Source organism: Miniopterus natalensis, chromosome 16, assembly GCF_054644295.1.
Source record: "Miniopterus natalensis isolate mMinNat1 chromosome 16, mMinNat1.hap1, whole genome shotgun sequence".
In the NCBI taxonomy this organism is placed as follows: domain Eukaryota; kingdom Metazoa; phylum Chordata; class Mammalia; order Chiroptera; family Miniopteridae; genus Miniopterus; species Miniopterus natalensis.
In genome coordinates this window covers 24,674,258-24,693,734 of record NC_142096.1, presented here as the reverse complement: position 1 = coordinate 24,693,734, position 19,477 = coordinate 24,674,258, and the positions used below count along the sequence as shown (strand labels likewise).

General features: G+C 38.9%; 1 protein-coding gene across 1 annotated transcript in view; it reads left to right on the top strand.

Annotated features, from left to right (window-relative positions):
• The window catches only part of CPA6 (carboxypeptidase A6), a 201,550-nt gene that overhangs the window by 130,312 nt on the left and 51,761 nt on the right, over window positions 1-19,477 (top strand). Inside the window, exons 3-6 of the mRNA XM_016206444.2 lie at window positions 6,012-6,136; window positions 10,461-10,575; window positions 12,351-12,452; window positions 14,301-14,405. Of these exons, the coding sequence (XP_016061930.2) occupies window positions 6,012-6,136; window positions 10,461-10,575; window positions 12,351-12,452; window positions 14,301-14,405 (447 nt within the window). The remainder of the gene's footprint in view (window positions 1-6,011; window positions 6,137-10,460; window positions 10,576-12,350; window positions 12,453-14,300; window positions 14,406-19,477) is intronic.

Here is a 19,477-nt window from a genome sequence, read left to right as displayed (position 1 = left end):
AGCTAGCCAATGATAGAATTACCCCTCTTTTGAATAGCATTCAATCCAGAAAAAAAAATCCCACTTCCTTAATCCCTTCACAAAATCACCTAACATGAACCCAAATCCCATAGGTTCTTTCTAATACCCTTGTACTGAGATTGCCCCTTGTTGCACTGATCCAATAAGCCAAACTTTTCTTGACTACCCTTATGTTCTGAGTCTCTGACTGATAGGCTTCACCCACCTTTCCAAATTGATGAATGTACCAATTAACAGCTTAGGGAAATGTTAAGAGTCTTTCCCTTTTCCAATATGTATGCTTTGTTTTGATCAATGAGACTGGCTAATTATTACAATCAGTCTCAAAGAGGACTTGAGAAAAAACTTGGGCACCAAAACTAAGCTTTTCCAGGGTTCCCATCTTTGCCTCATGTTGTAGAAATAATGTTTTCTGATGACTATTAATTGCTATATTAAAATTTATAAGCAATGCTTTCTTTTAGACTGATTTAATTTTATTCCAATATGAGGCCTTCACTCATTTTTTATTATTTTAATCCCTGATCAGTTGTTTTCATCTTTCATGGCAAAACAAGAAATTTAATTGCCTAAATTTCTGAGGCCTTTTGCTGGATTTATTGGGGCTGTGCTCTAGGGGAGTGATAACTTACACAATGCTCCTGGGCTTGGAAAGAGACAAAAGGCTAGGTAAAATTGGCCCCAGGAATTTAATAGCCTACCAAATGCCTTTGGTTTATAGGAGACCATATTCTCTGGCCAAGTTTTCCTTCCAGCAGCCCACTGATAATTTGAAATGTTGACAAGTCATAAGAAGTAGAGCAAGGACAAATAAGACAGTGAGAAATAAATATTTCTTTAACTGTGTAGCTGAAGTAGTACTGTGACCTGAGGAGTAGCATGTCTAAGATCGCACTTAAATGTAGTTAAAATTCAAAACTAAGTACTTGTGAGTTGAGAAGTGGGGTGAGTGGACAAAATTTTCTATTTCTTGGTAAGAGGAACTAGAATTAGGAACCTAGAAATGCTCTGGAGCGGTTGTGGAGAGAATAGATGTTTAAGGAAAGAGATAAATGTGTGGTTTCATTTATTCCATCTACAAAGTATTTAGTTCCTATAATGTGCCATGCACGGTTCCAAGAACCGGGGTACAGTGATGAGGGGGTAAAACAATTCCAGTTTCTACTCTCACGGAGATAATGGGGAAAACAAATATTAATGTGACAATATTTATATGTATTAATTCAAGTCTAACAGGTCTATGAAAAATGTGCTATTCATAACCCCATTTTATAAATGAGGAAACTGAGAACTAAAGTTGCCCAAAGTCATAGAGCTAATAAGTGGCAGAGCTGGGATTCAAACTCGGCCTGTTTGGTTCTAGAATTCATGTTCTTACAGCAGTCCAATAATAATACCACCACCACAATATTAATCACATTATCAAATACTAATTATCCAAGAAGTTTAATTATCGTCTTCATTTTACAGATGGAGACAGTGAGGCCCAGAGAGGTTAAGGAATTTCCCCTACATCACACAGATGTGTTTGGGGGAACCTAAATTTAATCCTAGGGATTCAGGCTTCATAGTCCAGGGAATTAACCTCTACATCAGAGTGGCTTCAAACCCAGCTCTGTGCCTTTGTGCTAGAACACAGTGCAGCATGGTTCATACTCGTGGTTTATTTATTGCTTCCCCACCATCCTTAAAGCCATCTATAGGTTTTAATCTCTGAACAAGGGGATTTTCACTGTACTCTTCATCTTAATTAGAAACATACAAACTATAACTTTTTCTTTACTGCTTCCAGCTTTTCTTTTTTTATGCTTTCCAAAAACAATAACAGATAGCTAATATTTGTTTAGCTTTCACTGTGTGGCAGACTCTCTGCTATGTGTTTTACTTTGACTATTCCAGTTAACCCTACAGAAAATCCTGGTAGGTAGGTTTTTAAATGATCTTCCCAGGACAGATGAGGAAACTGAGGCTCAGAAACCTTAAAACCTGCCCCAAAGTCACACAGCCAATGCTGCCAGAGCTAGCATTCATTCCAGCTCATGGTCGTTGGATTCCAAAATCCATACTCTTGATCTTTACACTGAACTGCCCCCATAGACCTGACTATATGTGACAGGTAATCATAAGAGCAACCACCTGGTTCCAAGGCCAGAAGTTTCCGCAAAGGAGCGTCCTTTCCTTGGATTCAGATGGTTGTTTGCAACAGAGACCTGCAATTGTGGCAAACAGCCTTAGACCATCCAGACAAGGTTGGTGATACTTTGTTGCCATCATAATCCAGGGTCACCCAGCTCTGCAGCTCAGATACCATTTATCTCTTCATCTAGATGTGATCAGGCCATATGAAAATGACTGATGGTAACCTGCCCACAGTGGACTGATGGGAACTTTTAAATATCTGCATATTAATTTATAGGGCAAATAACTCCTGACAGGAGAGACCAGGGTATGAGACCCAGCAACTAGAACCCCTCAAACCCTAAGTCAGGAAGTTGAAAGTTGTTTGGTTTTCTGGGATATTCTCTGAAGATCTTGATACTTACCCAGTCAGTAAATTATGAGCACCTGAGTTAGGCAAACCATGTGTCACCATTTCATAGCTGATCATCCACAGAAGAGAGACTTGACCTTCATAAACCTGAGTCTTCTCATTCATAAATCTATAATTAACTCCTGTCTTATGGTGTTACTGAAAAGATTAGAAATATGTTAAGGCGGGTGGCACTTTACCAATCTCACATGATTATTACTGTCCCCTGTACCAAGATATATGTATGTGCCTGCCACCCAGGCTGAAATATGAATGTTACTTATCCAAGCAGACTTTGCCCGAAATATTACTGGAGAAAAGGTGATAGTTCATTTTCATTTACTTTCCTCATACCACAAAATCCAATTCCCGATTTTGCAAATTCTTTTTTGTTGGTTTCCTTTAGACCAACCGCTTTCTGAGGATAGGTTAGTTTCGCAGGAGGCCTTCTCCAGGCCTTGCTGTAGGGTAGGTTCCTTCCATGGAACTTGCATAGGGGGAAGCTATTCTGTGCGATGAGGGTTCTTGTTTTAGCATGGACTCCAAAAAATAACACTCACAGACTCACCTCCAGAGTGGTTATTTATATTATTTTAGCTTCCCATGGCTCTCTATCCTATGAATACGGCAGTTTCCTCATCTCCACTGGCGTTAAGGGGTGACAACAAACCTTAATTTTAGAAAGATGTCTGTAGAATAAAATGATGGTTGCCAGATGGGAGGGGGAGTAGGGTGAAAAGGCAAAAGGATTGAGAAGTACAAATTGTCAGCTACAAAAAACAGTCGCAGGGATATAAAGTACAGCATAGGAAATATAGTCAATAATATTGTAATAACTATGTATGGTGTTGCATGGGTACTAGGCTTATCGGGGTGATCACTTCATAAGTTATATAAATGCCTAATCACTATGTTGTACACCTGAAACTAATATATTGAATGTCAACTGTAATAAAGTTTTTAATTAGTGATATAAGAAGAAAAACCAACACAATCAGAAAAAAAAAAATCTGGCAAGTCCCAAAGATAATTAAAGGATTACAAAATCTAACATATAAAGAAGAGTAAAAGATACCAACGTGTTTTATTTCATAAAGGCAAGAAGCTAGCCATTGCTCACCGAAGAATGGAACAAGAGAAAAATGAAACCGTGCTGCCATGTAAGAGATTAAGACAAATGTCTGCTGTCCTGTTAAAGGCGGATCTGAATCAAATTAGTATGTTATCAACTCTCCTCTTTTGGAGATTAAAAGATGTGTTTTAATTGCATCTACTGGGGACAGTTTGATTGAGACCTAGATGTGTCCTTGCCCAAGGGCTGACAGATGGATCAAATGATCTCTCAGCATCCCTTCCAGCCTCACACTTCTGTTTTCCTGGGATTGTTGGACTAGAATGTTAGCTGAGTCAGATTTGCCCTTGCAAGTTAGTGGAGGAGTCAGCTGCTTGAAAGAAAACAGGTAGACTCTTTGTCCCCAAAAGAAATGCCTCTCTACTCTGTTCCAGATTAAATTATACCGCTAAAGGTATATTTTCCCTTGAGTCACAAAGTATTTTTAGTCTTCCAGAGTTCCTAACTGAATGCGGACACTGATACTTAAACTCAACCTCATCTGATAAAAACTTAGCAACAAACCAAGACTGGAAATGCAGGAAGAGGGAGTCCCAAAGCAGACAGACGTGACTGCACAAGCTGCACCTAACTGAATGCAGTTTGAGGCTTTTGCAGAAGGTAGCACTCTCCTCCCTCCCAGCTGAATTCAGTCAGTCATTCTTTTTTTAAAAATTACATTTATTGGGGTAACATTGATCAATAATGTAAGTTTCAGGTGTACAATTTTATAGTACGTCATCTGTACATTGCATTGGGTGTCACGAGCATATATTTGACCCCCTTTGCTCTTTACCCGTCTTCCACCCACCTTGCCCTCTGGTAACTACTGTACTGTCGTCTGTATCTGAGTTTGTTTGTTCCTTGCTTTTTGTTTTATATCCCTCATAGGAGTGACATCATACGGTTCTTGTCCTTTCCACCTGGCTTATTTCACTTCGCATGATGCTCTCAAGATCCATCCATGTCGTCATAAAATGCAATATTCCATTCTTTTTGTGGCTGAGTAGTATTCCATCGCATACATGGACCAGGCCTTCTTTATCCAATCGTCCACCAAAGGACACTAAGGTTGTTTCCCTCTTAGCTATTGCAAATGATGCTGCAGTGAACACAGGGGTACCTGTATCTTTATGAATAAGTTTTTTCAAGTTTTTCCAAGTTGATACCCAGGAGAGGGATTGCTAGGTCATGTGGTAATCTATTCTTAACTTTTTGAGGAACCTCCATGGTAGCTGTAACAATTTCCATTTTCACAGGCAGTGTACAGGGTTCCCTTTTCTCCACAGCCTTCCCAACCCTTGCTGTCTTATTGATAACCATTCTAACAGATGTGAGGCGGTCTTTTATTGCAGTTTTGATTGGCATTTCCCTTATAGCTAGTGAAGTTGAAGATCTTTTCATATATCTGTTGGCCATTTGTATGTCATCTTGGGAAACATGTCTGCTCAGGTCATCTGCCCATTTCTAAATTGAATTGTTCTGTTGTATGAGTTCTTTATATTTTTTGGATATTAGCCTCTTCTTGGAGGTATCTTTTGCAAATATACAGTCATTCTTTCAGTAACTGTGGAGCTCTTACCGGTATAGAGAACTAGACAAAACAGTAGGGACGCTACAGCAAGCCAAACAGACATGGCTCCTGCTTTCCTGCAAAACGTTGAACATGTGGTAAACATATAGTGAGTTACCGAGTGGGATCTACATGTGTGAAACAGATAACAATTGAGTTGCTAATATGCACAAAGCACTGTTCTAGGCACTTGGACAGGAGTGGGAACCAAATGGACAAATCCTTTGTCCTCATGGAGCTTACATTCTGATAAGAGGAAGTCATGCAATGAAAGCACAGATGGTCTAAGAACTATGACAAGGAGACCTACCCAACCTGACAAGCCCTCCCTGAGAAAGAGATGTTTCTATTGACGTGTGAAGACCTGGTAGGAATTGGTGAAAGGCACGTGTTGGGGAAGGAGGAGGGGCCTGGAGAATGCTCCATTTAAAGTTACCAAACATTGTCAAACTACCACAGTTTGCTTGTATAGTAGGGTAAAGGGTAATTTCTATATTTCTTTTTCTCATTATTATTCAAACTGTGATCTCATTTTTATCTTGTAGCTTTAATGTATTAGTCTTTATTTTAAATTATGATCAAATTTTATATGGGTATAATTTGGAGAACAAATTCAAAATCAAATAGGCGTTTTACCCTAATGATGCAACCATTGAGTCTAATTCCCAAATGTGTTTGATGTTACTGAATGCAGACAAGATAACATGTTTCACACTGTGACATGGATCTTTCCCACCTACATGTATATGAATTATAGGTTGGTTCCTGCACTATAGGTGGACCTGTGGCAGCCCAGCAGTATCTCCTACGTCTCAGAGGGAACAGTTACTGATGTCCATATTCCCCAAAATGGTTCTCAAGTCTTGTTAGCCTTCTTACAGGAAGCCAGCATCCCATACACGTAAGCATTTTTTTCATTGCTTAGTTCATCTATACTAAGTTGAACTGGATGATAGCTGTCTTCAGGTTATTTACTGATTGCCAATGACAACGTTTCAGGTACTGTTTATCGAACTGGGAAAACCAACATGAATATAACAGTTATATTTACCTTTGAGTTTATTAATGTAATGGGGGAGGAGAGAGGAACCACACTGACATTATCTCACCATCACCATTAAGTGATCAATATAAACACAGGCAGCTTTTTTTTCTGTGGGAGGAAAGGATAGCAGCCCAGCAATGCCTAGAAGGTACGTGGGAAGACAGGGACAGAGGAAGCTTTGCCAAACAGAACAGCTCCTGCAGAAACGATGAGACTCAGGACCTTGCAAGCAGAGGGGACAATGCAAGCAAAGGGAAGATGCAGCATCGTGTGTTTGCAGGAAACTGATGTAGTTCAGTGTTATTAATATACAAAGTAGAAAGACTAGGGTGGGGACCAATAAAAGTAGTTACTGCAGAGAATAGAGATTGTAGCCCTAATACAGAGTTCAGATTTCATTGGACAGGACCACAGAAAAGTCGATCACAGGGAAGTTGAAGTTCCTAGTGAGATACTAGCTCAAGTATTTATCCATGGGGTCTAATATGGATTTATCCATGGGGAAAGGAGGAGAGTCTGGGAGGAATGATGGGATAAAGTGGAAGAATCAAGGCAGGGATGGATATCTTTATACTTAAAACAGGTGTAGTGTGACTGAGGACAACACACAAAGGAAGGATGTCTTGACATAGTATTGGCTATTGGATGTTAAGAGTTCTGGGGAAGAGCATTTATGGCTGATGGCACGATTCAGGGAGTAGCCATGGGGGAGGTGAGTGGGCTAACTCACCAGACAATCATCATAGCACTCTGGAATCTCCTTGACTAATGGCAGGAAGGTATTTGTTTGCACCAGGGAGGGATGTCACTGTCATGTTCCACCTTTGGTCAGTCCTTCACCATTAACCCCCAGAGCCATAAGCCCGTCCCAGGCATCATTACAGATCTTTGTGCTTGTTTTGACAGTACCAAAACTTGCTAAAAAAAAAATGGGGTAATGCTTGTCAATACCAGAATCCTAGGATTCCAAACAAAAGGTAAGTCACTCAGTCCAGCCTCATTAATTCACTACACTGCCAGAAAAATAACCACAGCCTTATTAAAGTGCTGATTTGCCTTTTCAGTAAGATATTTTATCTGTGCTTCTACAACAGGATAGTCACAGCTGTGCACAAAGCTATTGTTCATGTTGAACACATTTTAGTCATTGTTGTAACTGATTCTCTGAATGCCTGGCAGGAAAGAGCTTGGTAATTATATCTATAGGTGCTCAGTAACAACTCACATGCTTCATTAATTATTATTCAGTAGAAAAGAATATAGCAGTTATTTTAACAAGTCTCTATTTCCTGCCATTAAATATAGGTCATGTGGAACTAACATAGAATAAAATATCGCACTGTATGTACAGAGAATAGAGTGTAAAAAAAAAAAATGACTGTTTTAAGCCAGTTGTCTCATGGAGAGCAATCATTTAGAATTATTCCTTTGTTGGTCACAAGATAATAACACATAAGAGTCCATTAAATTCCACAGGACAAGTAGGTAGAGATCATTTTAATTGACTTATTAGTGTAGCCTCGGGTATTTTCAAAAGGTTATCATTTGCTCTGTACAACTATACATAAAGTATAACTATGGTCACCTTTAAAGCAGAGATAATGTGACCCCATGTGTCTGGCCCCTAGGTAATCAATTCCTCTTAATGATACGACAGATAAGATGACTCATTTTATAAATTAAACACCTATAAAAATTGGTCATGGAAGTTCAAATTCAGAGTCCCCTCTTCTACCCTGGAAGTTTGGAGGAGGTGGTTTTGTACTAAGTGATGACATCATTTGGAAAGTTCATAGGAGTGCATATAATTGGGGTAGGAATAATCAGCCCTAAAGATCCAACAAAATACAACAATTACAAAAACCATTTTGGGGCTTTATTTCATGGACTTCTCATCAATCCACTAGGTTCCAATCAACTACTTGATGAGGAAAATGGGCTAGACCTGCCACATCACAATTATTTTAATTTTCAGGTTGATCTCTCAGGCCTGTATTAAAGTACAGTCCAAGCTATTGAACTGTATTAGTTTGCTAGGGCTGCTGTAACAAAGTGCCACAGACTAGCTGGCTTAAAAAACAGAAGTGTATCACCTCATGATTCTGGAGGCTAGAAGTCTGAAATCCAGGTGTTGTCAGGGTTGGTCCCTTCGGAGAGCTGTGAGGGAAGGGTCTGCTCCAGGCCTCTTTCTTTGATTTGAGGCCTGGGACAGATCCGTCGTCTTCCTTTGTCCCTTCATTTCATCTTCCCTCTACATGTATCTGTCTTTGTGTCCTAATTCTCACCTCCTTTTGACAATGTCTGTTCTGCCAGGAGCTGCCAAACATCTTTCAGCATCAGAATTTCAAAATGTTCTGGTGATGCATGTGAGGAACTGCTATTATCTTGAGTGGAAACAGCTTACCTGCACTTGTTTAATAAGTTTAGAAAGTCAGTCTGCATTGGAAATACTGCAAAACCAATACACTACAGCTCCATTTTGGAAACATTCTGAAAATTTTTATACCCTTGAGAACTTTTCTGTGTAGATCACTGGCGTTGGCAAATCTATTTACAATTTTTCCCTAGTTTCCTGAAATAAAGAAAAGTAGCCAGGAGAAATGGAGACATGGTACTAGGCAGGGAAACCTATCTAAAAATTGCCTACAGTAACTGGGAAGTGTACACAGTTTATAACCAAGCACCTAAGCCCTAATTAAACTTGCGTCTTTTTTGACCATCCCATGTTCTCTCACAACACAGGAAGTTTGGACATGGATATAAAGGTTAATTTGGCTCTTAAGACCTACACTGGCAACATTTTAAGGTCTTTTTAATCCATACAAGCCTATTTTCATCTATAACTTCTTTCCTTGAGGAAAGAAAGGAAGCACTAATACAGATTGTGTTCAGACTGACACCTAATGCTCTGCTCACATTTTGAGCCACTGCAAGTAGCTACCAACTTTGTGTCACCTTACCTTATCTTAATATCTGTTTCCATTTTTAAAGTCAAAAATTGAAATAACAGTAAGCCAATGATAAATTCCTAAATATTTGTTCAAGGTGGTAAAATAGTAAATGAGTGAGCGCATCACAAGGACTATCCTACACCCAGCATGACTCTAAGTTAATCTACTTCCTCCTGCACCAAAAAGCATTTGTTCAGGTAATTCAAGATAATTCTTTATGAAGTGGCTTAGATAGAGCAACCTTGAAAGTCATTTAATAGCACTTAAACAACAGTTCTTTTGGAAGATAAACTATGAAAGCAAAGTTTTTTAGCTATCTGCCAGACCCAGAAAAATCATTGAGGGGCTCTTCTACTTCTTTAAGTAGTCCATATGAACACGTTACTTCATGGCTAGTCACCTCTAGCTAGAGGACATGGGTGAATATTAGGGACACAAGCCTATATCCAGACCAGATGGCTCATCAACACTAATGACTACAGCTGAGCTGGTTCCACCCACTGCAGTGACCCTGGAATCCCCCACCTTGGCCTCAGCCTTCACTTTCCAAATGCATCCACTTTGACTAGCTGAGTTTGTCTTCCCTTGGCATTCTTCAGACTGGCAGGCAGTGAAATTCGCTTTTTCCCCACTCTGTGTATTTCTTCAGTTTCTTCCTTTCCCTTTCCTCCCTGAGTCTTGGCTCAGGTGTGCTGGGTGATGACATGAGACAGTCCCTCAGTGATGAAAGGGATAGGAACAGCAGGAGAGGGGGGTGTGGTGATAGAGTGGAAGAGCTCGTCTTGTTTCAGTTCTCCTGTCACACTGGACTTGGAGTCGAAAGACTTGAGTTTGGGTTCACATTCTAAGTTCAAATTCTGGTTCTGCACTCACTAGCAGCGTGACACCGGCGAGTTCTTTGCCCTTTTGAGGTTCAGGTTCCCAACTTGTAAAATGGAGATAATAATACAATTGTATTTACACACACAATCATTCAGTTCTTGCAGATTCTCAATCAGTGGTAGTTATTATTATTATGGAGCATCTGCTTAAAACTTTACATTTTATACTTATTACACCATTTAATAGTTTTTATGTCCTAAAAAAGAACATTTCCCAACATTTGGTATTCTTAGAAATGTCTATCTTTGTTGCGTTCTTTACATAGATGCATGATTTTCTTTTGATATTACCTGATTTTTTATAATGTCTCCATTTAATTTTCATTGTGTCTATCATTTCAAATCCAGGATCCTCATAGAAGATCTTCAGAAAGCACTGGAAAAGGGAAGCAGTTTGCAAACCCAGAGAAATAGAAGATCCCTCTCTGAATATAATTATGAAGTTTATCACTCCTTAGAAGAAGTATGTAATCAAAGGAGCTTCTATGGCTCTTTTGAAAATTCATTTTTGTCAGATCTAAGGATTGGGAAGGAAGCACTAAGACAGAGACAGGGGCTATATGTAGACTATGTATAGCTCTTTATATTGCCTGGACACCTCAGGTTGGTCCTTCTTTCCATTAGGCCTTTAACTAACTGCTATATAAGAAGTAGCAAAATCATTTGAATTCATCTGCTTTACCCTCCCTTCCCCCCCCCCCAATGCCTACAGAGGACAATGGGAAGTGCATTGGAAGAGTGAAGTAATGTTGTTATAATTATGGTTATAAAGACCTCAACTTACAAGCCTGATACACTTATTGATGGAATGTAGAGCTAGCCAGACATTGAGACCAATGATTTGGTTGAAGGGCAGAGTGAACTTTTATTCTTACTCCACACCCTCTGCAAATCTGAGACTTCCCAAAAGACAAGCTTCATGTGTGGCACCTCAGGGTTTTTTAACATGCTGTTTATTCTACCTGAAAACCACAGGAACCTCATTCCCACTGCCATATCCTTTACTGTTCACCTGGACAACACAACTAATCATTTTTCAAGTCTCAGCTTAAGCAGGAAGACAGCTGTCTCTCCTCTCCCAGACTGGATCAGAACTCCACTCCCCACCCTCCACCCTCAGCACATTGCATGCACCATAGCACATGGATGTGTGATTATTTGATCAATGGCTTTCTCTCTAACAAGATGCAAGTTCCATGAGAGCAGGCCATTTCTTGTTTACTAGTGTATCCCTAGTGGCAAGCAAATAGAGATCTCCAGATAGATAGTTGAGGACAGAATAAACGAATGCATACCTGTATTTTCCATGCTTCCTCTGAATTGGATAAAGAAATGCCAGACAGAGAATTCATGAGATCCCGTCATATTCTTAAGTTTTGGTTCTCTTGATGACTTTCCCTTCAAAATTATTTCTACATATTTTATGTTACAACAAGAAAAAGTTTTTAGGTAACTTAGCACACACAAAGAAGTGCTTTGAACATGAACTAGGAAAAAGTCAAATTTTTAAAATATATCTATAGATTTGTACATATAAACACATATGCACATAGACTCATTAGACTAAGAACAGATAGATTTTGGAAAGTATATTTTTTCTATTTTTTCAGCACAGACTCTTTCACATCATGTAACAGTGGGACACTTTTGTGTGACTTCCTTGCTCCTCATAGAGCTTTCAAGTCAGAAATGTCACCCGTCTTTCTAAGTGCCTTATTCATCCATCTCAAATATAAGTGTATGTGAGAGGATCGATGCAAATGCATCACTATCACTGGGGAATTCATTCAGACTATGCCCTCCGATGTGTGGCTCAATAGAATACCTTTAAATGCAAAAATAATGTCTGTTTCTCAGCATCTTCTGTTCACTAGCAAATTACAATATACTGGACTTTAATTAATACTTCCAAGTAATTTGGATGGTTTTCTTGAAGCCAGTTTCTCTTTTTTCCTCTTAAATACTTGGGGGGAAATGAAAATAAATTTTGATTTTCAAAAGGAACCCAGAACACACTAATTTTCTGTAAAACTCTGCCATCAAGATATTAATGATAAATGGTAGTAAAAGGTATGCTTTAAAGAGGGAACACTACTGTTGAGAATTGGGTTTTGTTCAATTTTATATTCCATGTGTGCTCTTTGAGCTCTGAGACCTATTGTTGTCTTGTTACCCTTTGTTCTCTAAAAGCTCTGTAATTACAGGAGTCTGACATGGTCTTTATTTATTTGCTTTTAGATTCAAAATTGGATGCATCATCTGAACACTACTCATTCAGGCCTCATTCACATGTTCTCTATTGGAAAATCATATGAGGGAAGATCTCTCTTCGTTTTAAAGGTACAATCAAGAAATTGTTAACTAAAATATTTATTAAACATTTGTTCTAACTTTGACCTATGGCAAAAAGAAATGAAATGGTCTGTCATAGTGTCTAATATTTAACATTATCTGATAATTTAAGATAAAATTTTCCCTTAGTCATTGAATATGTTAGTATTCTCTGGAATACTCAGAGTTATTAATGCACCTAAAAAATAATGGCCTTCAAAATAATTTATGAGTTGGTGCTACTTGAGATAAACCAATGTAAAACTACATAAATGTGTAAGAAGGTGTGAGTCATTCCCAGCCCTTGACTCTGTACACTCTTCTAGGCACTGGCCTACAGCTCTCTCTCTTCTCAGCTGAACACTCAAAAAGATTTATAAAAGACATCACTCTCTACTTTCTTGCCTCCTATTCAGACCCTGACTCACTGGCCTTTGCGCCCCCGCCACTCCTCTAAACCTTCTCTTGCCATGGCCAAGGATACCCACTAGGTTCTCCTCCCCTGTCTTTCTCTGGATCTTCACCCCTGTCCTTTCCTTAGGTCCTAGCAATCCCAGGCTTCTATCCACAGATGTGCTCTCATTCTAACAGACCATCTCTCGATGTGAATATCCACCCCATGGTTTCAACAATCATTCCAGAATTTGCTATTCAGTGGAGTCCACACTCTGGAGCTTTAAAAGTTGTATCACTGCCTGCTTTATGTTCTCACCTTGACAGTCACATAAGCACCTCCCGCTCTGCTCCCAGTCTAAACACATGAGCACCTCCTTTATTTTTAACCACCTGTTTTTAATCTACCACCAAGAACATTCATTCATCCTTCTAAGTATCTTTTGGATCTGCACCAACCTCTTATCTCTGGATCTATTCTCCCTGGGCTGTCACAATAGAGGCCTCAGTATTGAACTTCCTTTTGAGACCCCAGCCTCTACCCTCTCACCCATCTCCACGCTTATTCAGGAATTTTGTGTGTCCAGCTCCATTGGCCATTCTTTCCTTGGTCCAGAGAAGCAGTTGCTCAGATTCTCTTTCAACTTGTCTGCCAGGCAAGCTTCCTGTCTTGTTCAAGTACTCAAGTGTTCAAGAAGGCTCCTCTTTTGTGAAGCCCTCTTTTATTTTTCAGGAAAAGTTAGGCATGTTCACATGTTTCAGAACACTCCAATACTTCCAAAGTAACATATGCATGTTCACATCATGATTAATGCTCATAGGTCTGCCCTCCCCACTAGCATATAAACCCTGTCTTTCATCTTTGAATCTCTGGTGCTGAGTACAGTGTCCGACATTAAAAAGGATTTTCTAGAGCATCCATTGAGTGAATTAATGAATAAATGAAAACTAGATCCCATACGAATATAATGTCAAGAGCCACCTATTGATTACTGGGTTAGAAACCAGGTTGTAAGTAATAATAATAGGGTTATAAAGAAAAAAATCTGTCACTTGAATCTACAATTCAAGTTGTTTTGTGTTTTTCCATTTTGTTGAAATCAAATTTGACTTTGTCCACCTATAAAACATAGGTCATTCTTTATGAAAGATTCCTTGGGAATATTTCTGATTTCTTGGATGTAGGAAAGGTGGAAAGTTTGGCTTTTTACTTAAGAGTCACATGTTATATTAAAATAGAGAAACAAACCTATTTAAGGGATTGCCATTTTTCTGTGTATTTTTTTGTTCTTTGATTTGTAATTAGGGCAATAACTTTATCGTTTCTGCATAAACAAGTCTGGACTCCTGAAATAGATAGGAAAAATCTTTCTTTTATGTGTTACCTAACGAAGCCTTATTAAACTATGCTGGTTGGTAAATCCAAAAGTCTGCATTGGTTACTGTGAATACTCTTGTTTTCAGCTGGGCAGGAGATCACGAGCTTACAAAAGAGCTGTCTGGATAGACTGTGGTATTCATGCAAGAGAATGGATTGGTCCTGCCTTTTGTCAGTGGTTTGTAAAAGAAGTAAGTTAAACTCTTTACACAATGTCCATTTCAGCTAGTTGGCGGTTCCCATGTGTTTTTATTCTGTTCAAGGAACAAAACTGGGAATGTGAAGCCAGTGATACCTGCTTGAATGACAACACCTTGATTTATATGCATGAAGACCTGTCATAACCCTGACCAAGTTTACCCTCACCTCTGCCCTCAGGTGTTGGAATTACCAACCCTCATTAAAGACAAGGAAACTCAGATTCAGAGCCATTTATGAATTTGTGACAAATTAGAAACCAACCATAGTAGCTGATATATGGCAAAAAGCTAAAAGTCAAATTTATGGTGTTCCAGAGCAGCTTCTCATATAATATTTAGCTTGGAAAGTTCTACATCATTTGTCTCTGTCAAAATGATCTCACATATGCTGCAACAATAAAGAGATGAGCAAGTAATTGCATTTCCCCTTCTGCTATGGATCTGGTAATTTAGATAGCAAAGACCTTTAACATCTGTGGATTTAACATTCTCAGTATCAGTATTTTTAATTGACTATTCTAATTGTTAATGACCCATAGTGATTTATCATTTTCCAAAGTCTTCTGTAGGTTAGTGTATCCAGTGGGTCCCTATCCCAAGAGTGAGCCAACCTCATGAACCAACATCTTAATATGTTCAGATATTTTTCTGTCATCAAGAATGTGATGACTTTCATGGTGTGTTTTTTAACCTTAACTTATTTTTTTAAAAAGACTTTTAAAATAAAACCAACCACTAGTACTGGTAATGAAAATGAACAAGTCTAAGGAAATGGAAGTTCTAAGCCAGAAAATAGCACTACAACTACTTTCAGCCCTGTACTTACAGAGAAACCATTAAGGATCCAAAAGAGATTTAAAATTTCAGTTCTATTTCACTGTGTTCTATGGGGAAATTATGTGCCCTGGTGAGGTTTGGGATTTTGAGGACTCTCCTAATCTTGACAAATATCCCTCACAAATGTCAAGGATGTACTGAATTTATAAAAATCTGCCTCTGCCAGTACCAATCCCATAAAAGTATCCTTAATTTTATAAATATTATATAATAATGAAATGTTCAAACTATTCCCACTCAGTGTATTGAGCAATTCATATTCTTTAAAATACCATTTCACCCTGGTAGGACAAATGCAGGAGCTAAAAAGAAATTAAGTCTCTTATCTTGTATTAAATATCCATTGTATACACACAACATATTATCTGCTGTCTCAAGTTTCAAAAAGAAGAAAAATTGGTTAAGTACAGAACACCGATTGTTTATAGACTATGGTCCTATGTATTAATGAAAGACATAAGAAATGATCTCCCAAACATTGTACCTAACCCCCGCATATGCAGCCTCTTCTTTTTAACACCTAAACTTCCTTTATATGTTCCTGGTTTTATCACCTCTTTTTGTACCAAGGGCAGAGACTCTATTTATCTTGTTTATTGCCAAATCCCCAGCACCCAGAACAACACCTGGCACTTAATAGATCTTCAAATATTTGTTAATGAATAGGAATAATGAGAATCCAGTGGTAATGAGGTGGAATGATTTCTGAGCGATGACTTGCCAAATCATCTCATGCAATAAGAATGGTACCACCTGGATTTTTGCAAGGCACAATCTGTACAATCATATACAGCAGCTCTATAACTCAAGCTAAATGTCCAAGGAAGAGGAGGACACTGTAACCACAGAAAAAGAAAGAGGCACATATGGTGGCTGCCCACTGAGCGTAGTTGATTTTGGAGCAGAAGCACAAAGCATCAATGAAAATTAGATGCCATTTCATCAAAGATAAGTAAGGAAAGGCTTTTCCCTCTCCACCAGGCCATCTTCAAGCATGCAGGCATATCTAGCCGTTTCTGTGCCCCAGCTACCCTTTCCGCACCTCTCTCACTGTTTATGGCTGCTGCTTGCCCCTCTGCTTTATCACTTACATTTTCATCTGAGTCAGGATAGCAACCAGAAATGGAAAGAAGGAGGCATGGGGTTGCTTGCCCCAGTGGCCTGGTAGAAGCACTGGGGCACATGGTAGCAGTGAGTGGAGTGGATCATCATTACAGGCTTGTAAAAAATATTCTCACTTGCTTTAAAGTCGCCATTTCCAATGGTGGTGTTGGGGTAGAGGGAATAGGGACTTTAAAGATTTAAATAACCTTAAACCTGCCAAGCATTGGAACATCGCTTTTTACGCACTAACTCAGTTCCTTGTTAAATTCTCAGTCTCCCAAAGAAGGCAGAAAGTGGCTGGTCCAAAAGTGGCTCCAAGCAGCATCCATTCCACAAGTTACCTCCCCTTTACCACAGAAGTCCCATGACCAGCTCCCAGGATATCAACTATCATCCCTGCTGGGGACACTAGGGAAACTTTGGGCTCTCTCTCTGCCTCCCAGAAGACTGTAGGATGTTCTGTCTGTCTCTCTCTTGGCTGACACATGCCACACTTCTGATTGTCCCCTAACTGGCATACAGGAACCTGTGAGGGGATGTCCTCTCAGACACATGATAAACAGCACAAAGGTCCTCTTTTCCTTACATTTTTTATTCCAATCTGTCCATGGTCTCTGTCATCTCTTGATTTCCCTGGAGTTCCAACCTCAAGAGAAGAGGGTAGTGTCAGAAGCCAAAAGACTGGCTTTCTGCCTTTGCTTTCTCTTGGGTGCTTTAACCCAAAACCAACAGCTTATTTCTATGCATCAGCAATCCAGTCTCAGGTTAGCCAGATGCCTCTTGCTCAGGATCCCTCCCAGGCTACAGGAGCTTCATTCACCCAATCCTAGAGGCTTGTGTGGGGAAGGTCTGCTTCTAAGCTCATCACTTGGCTGCTGGCAGCCTCGGTCCTCCCTGGCTGTGAGCCAGAGACATCAGTTCCTTGTCACGTGGGCCTCTCCACAGGGCAGCTCACACACAGCACCTGTCTTCCCTCAGAGCAGACCCAAGCTGGAAACTACAGTCTCCTTTTAACCTGATCTCAGAAGTGACATCCCATCACTTTTGCCAGATTCTGTCCATTAGAATGAATCACTAGGTCCAGACCCTAATCAGTTACACAAGAGCTTGAGTACCAAGAGGTGAGAATCCCTGGAGACCAGCTGAGAAGCTGCCTCCCACACACACCCTGTGGGACTTTCCCCACAGCCACCACTGTGATGTTCACACCCTTACTCAAATGTGAACTGGAAGTTTTATCAAGTGCTCTGGGATCCTGATAGAACGGCAGGTTGCATAGAGGTTACAAGCACATATTTAACAGCCAGCCAGCCCTGGGCTGGAATGCCAGCCCTGCCATTTACTAGCGGTGTGATCTTGGTGAGCAAGGCATTTAACCTCTCTGAACCTGAGTAATAATAATATGCAACACACTAGGTTACTGGGAAGATTAAATGACAAAGTGCTTGGCATATAATAAGCACTTAATAAAATGTATGTTTAGCAGTAGTATCTGTAATTTGGTATTTTTAAATAGTCAACATAAAGAGAATCATTAGAAAAAAAATCAAGGATATGAAAGAACTCAGCACCATCAACCAACAGAATCTAAACAATTTATAGATCACTCCACCAACAGCAGACTACACATTCTTTTTAAGTGCCTATGGAACACATATCAAGATTATATTATATCCTGGGCCAAAAACAGATCTTCACAAATTTAAAAGAATTAAAGTTATACAGACTGTGTTCTCTGACCACAATGAAATCAATCTGGGCATCTATAGCAGAAAGATCACAGGAAGACCTCCAAACACTTGGAAATTAACATACTTCAAAATTATCCGTGGGTCAAAGATAAAATCTCAAGAAAAAAAATTTGATTAAAATGAATGAAAATGAAGTACAACATATCAACATTTGTGGAAAACAGTTAAAGCAATGCTGAGAGAAAAATTTATAGCAGTAAATGCATGCATTAGAGAAAAGGGGAAATCTCAAAACAATAATCTAAGAAGCTCTCACTTCAAGAATCTAGAAAAATAGAAAATAAAACCAAAGCAAGCAAAAGTAATATTGAGGAGTGGAAATCAATAAAATTGTTTCACTGATTTTGTTTTCAAAGAGGTGGTTCTTGACAATGCCAATGAAATTAACAAAACTCCAGCAAGGAAGACACAGAAAAAAAAGAACATACATATCCCCTGCTTCATTTCTAATATTGGTAATATCACTGCATACAGGAACTGCTGATGTCAAAAGGATAATAGGACAATATTACAAATAACTCTACACATATAAATTTGACAACTTAGACAAAATGGATCAATAAATTGGAAAACTACAACTCATTCATTATGAAACAGTAATAGGGATATGCAAATTATCTATTAAGGACATTGAATTGTTGATTTTAAAATTAAAAAAAAAAAAATCTCTTGACCCAGATGGTTTCACTGAAGAATTCAAATGTTCAAAGAAAATTAACACCAATTCTCCACAGTTTCTTTTAGAAAATAGAAGAGGAAAGAACACTTTCAATTCATTTTACAAAGCTAGTAATTGCCCTGATACCAAAATCAGACAAAGACGGGGGGAGCAGGGGGGGCGGGGACTAGAGACTAATATCTGCCATGAAAATAGATTCAGAAATCCTTAACAAAATGTTAGCAAATAGATTTTAGCAATCTATAAAAATAATTATGCACCATGGCCAAGTGGGGTGTATTTTAGGGATGCAAGCCAGGTTGTATATTTAAAAGTTAATCAATGCAATCTACCATAGTAACAGGCTAATGAAGAAAAAAGTTACAAATCTTATCAATTGATACAGAAAAAGCCTTGACAAAATTCAACACACATTCATCATAAAAACTCAAAAAGCAGGAATAGAGGGGAATTTCCTCAACTTTATAAAGAGTGTCTACAAAAATCCTACAACAAACATTTATACTTAATGATAAATTACTAAATACTTCCCCCATAAAATCAGGAACAAGGTAAGGATGTCTGCTCTCATCACCCTTAATTAGCATAGTGCTGAAAGTTCTAGTCAGTACAGGCAAGTAGAGAAAATAAAAGGCATACAGATTGTAAAGGAATAAATAAAATTATCCTATTTGTAGATTATATGGCTGTCT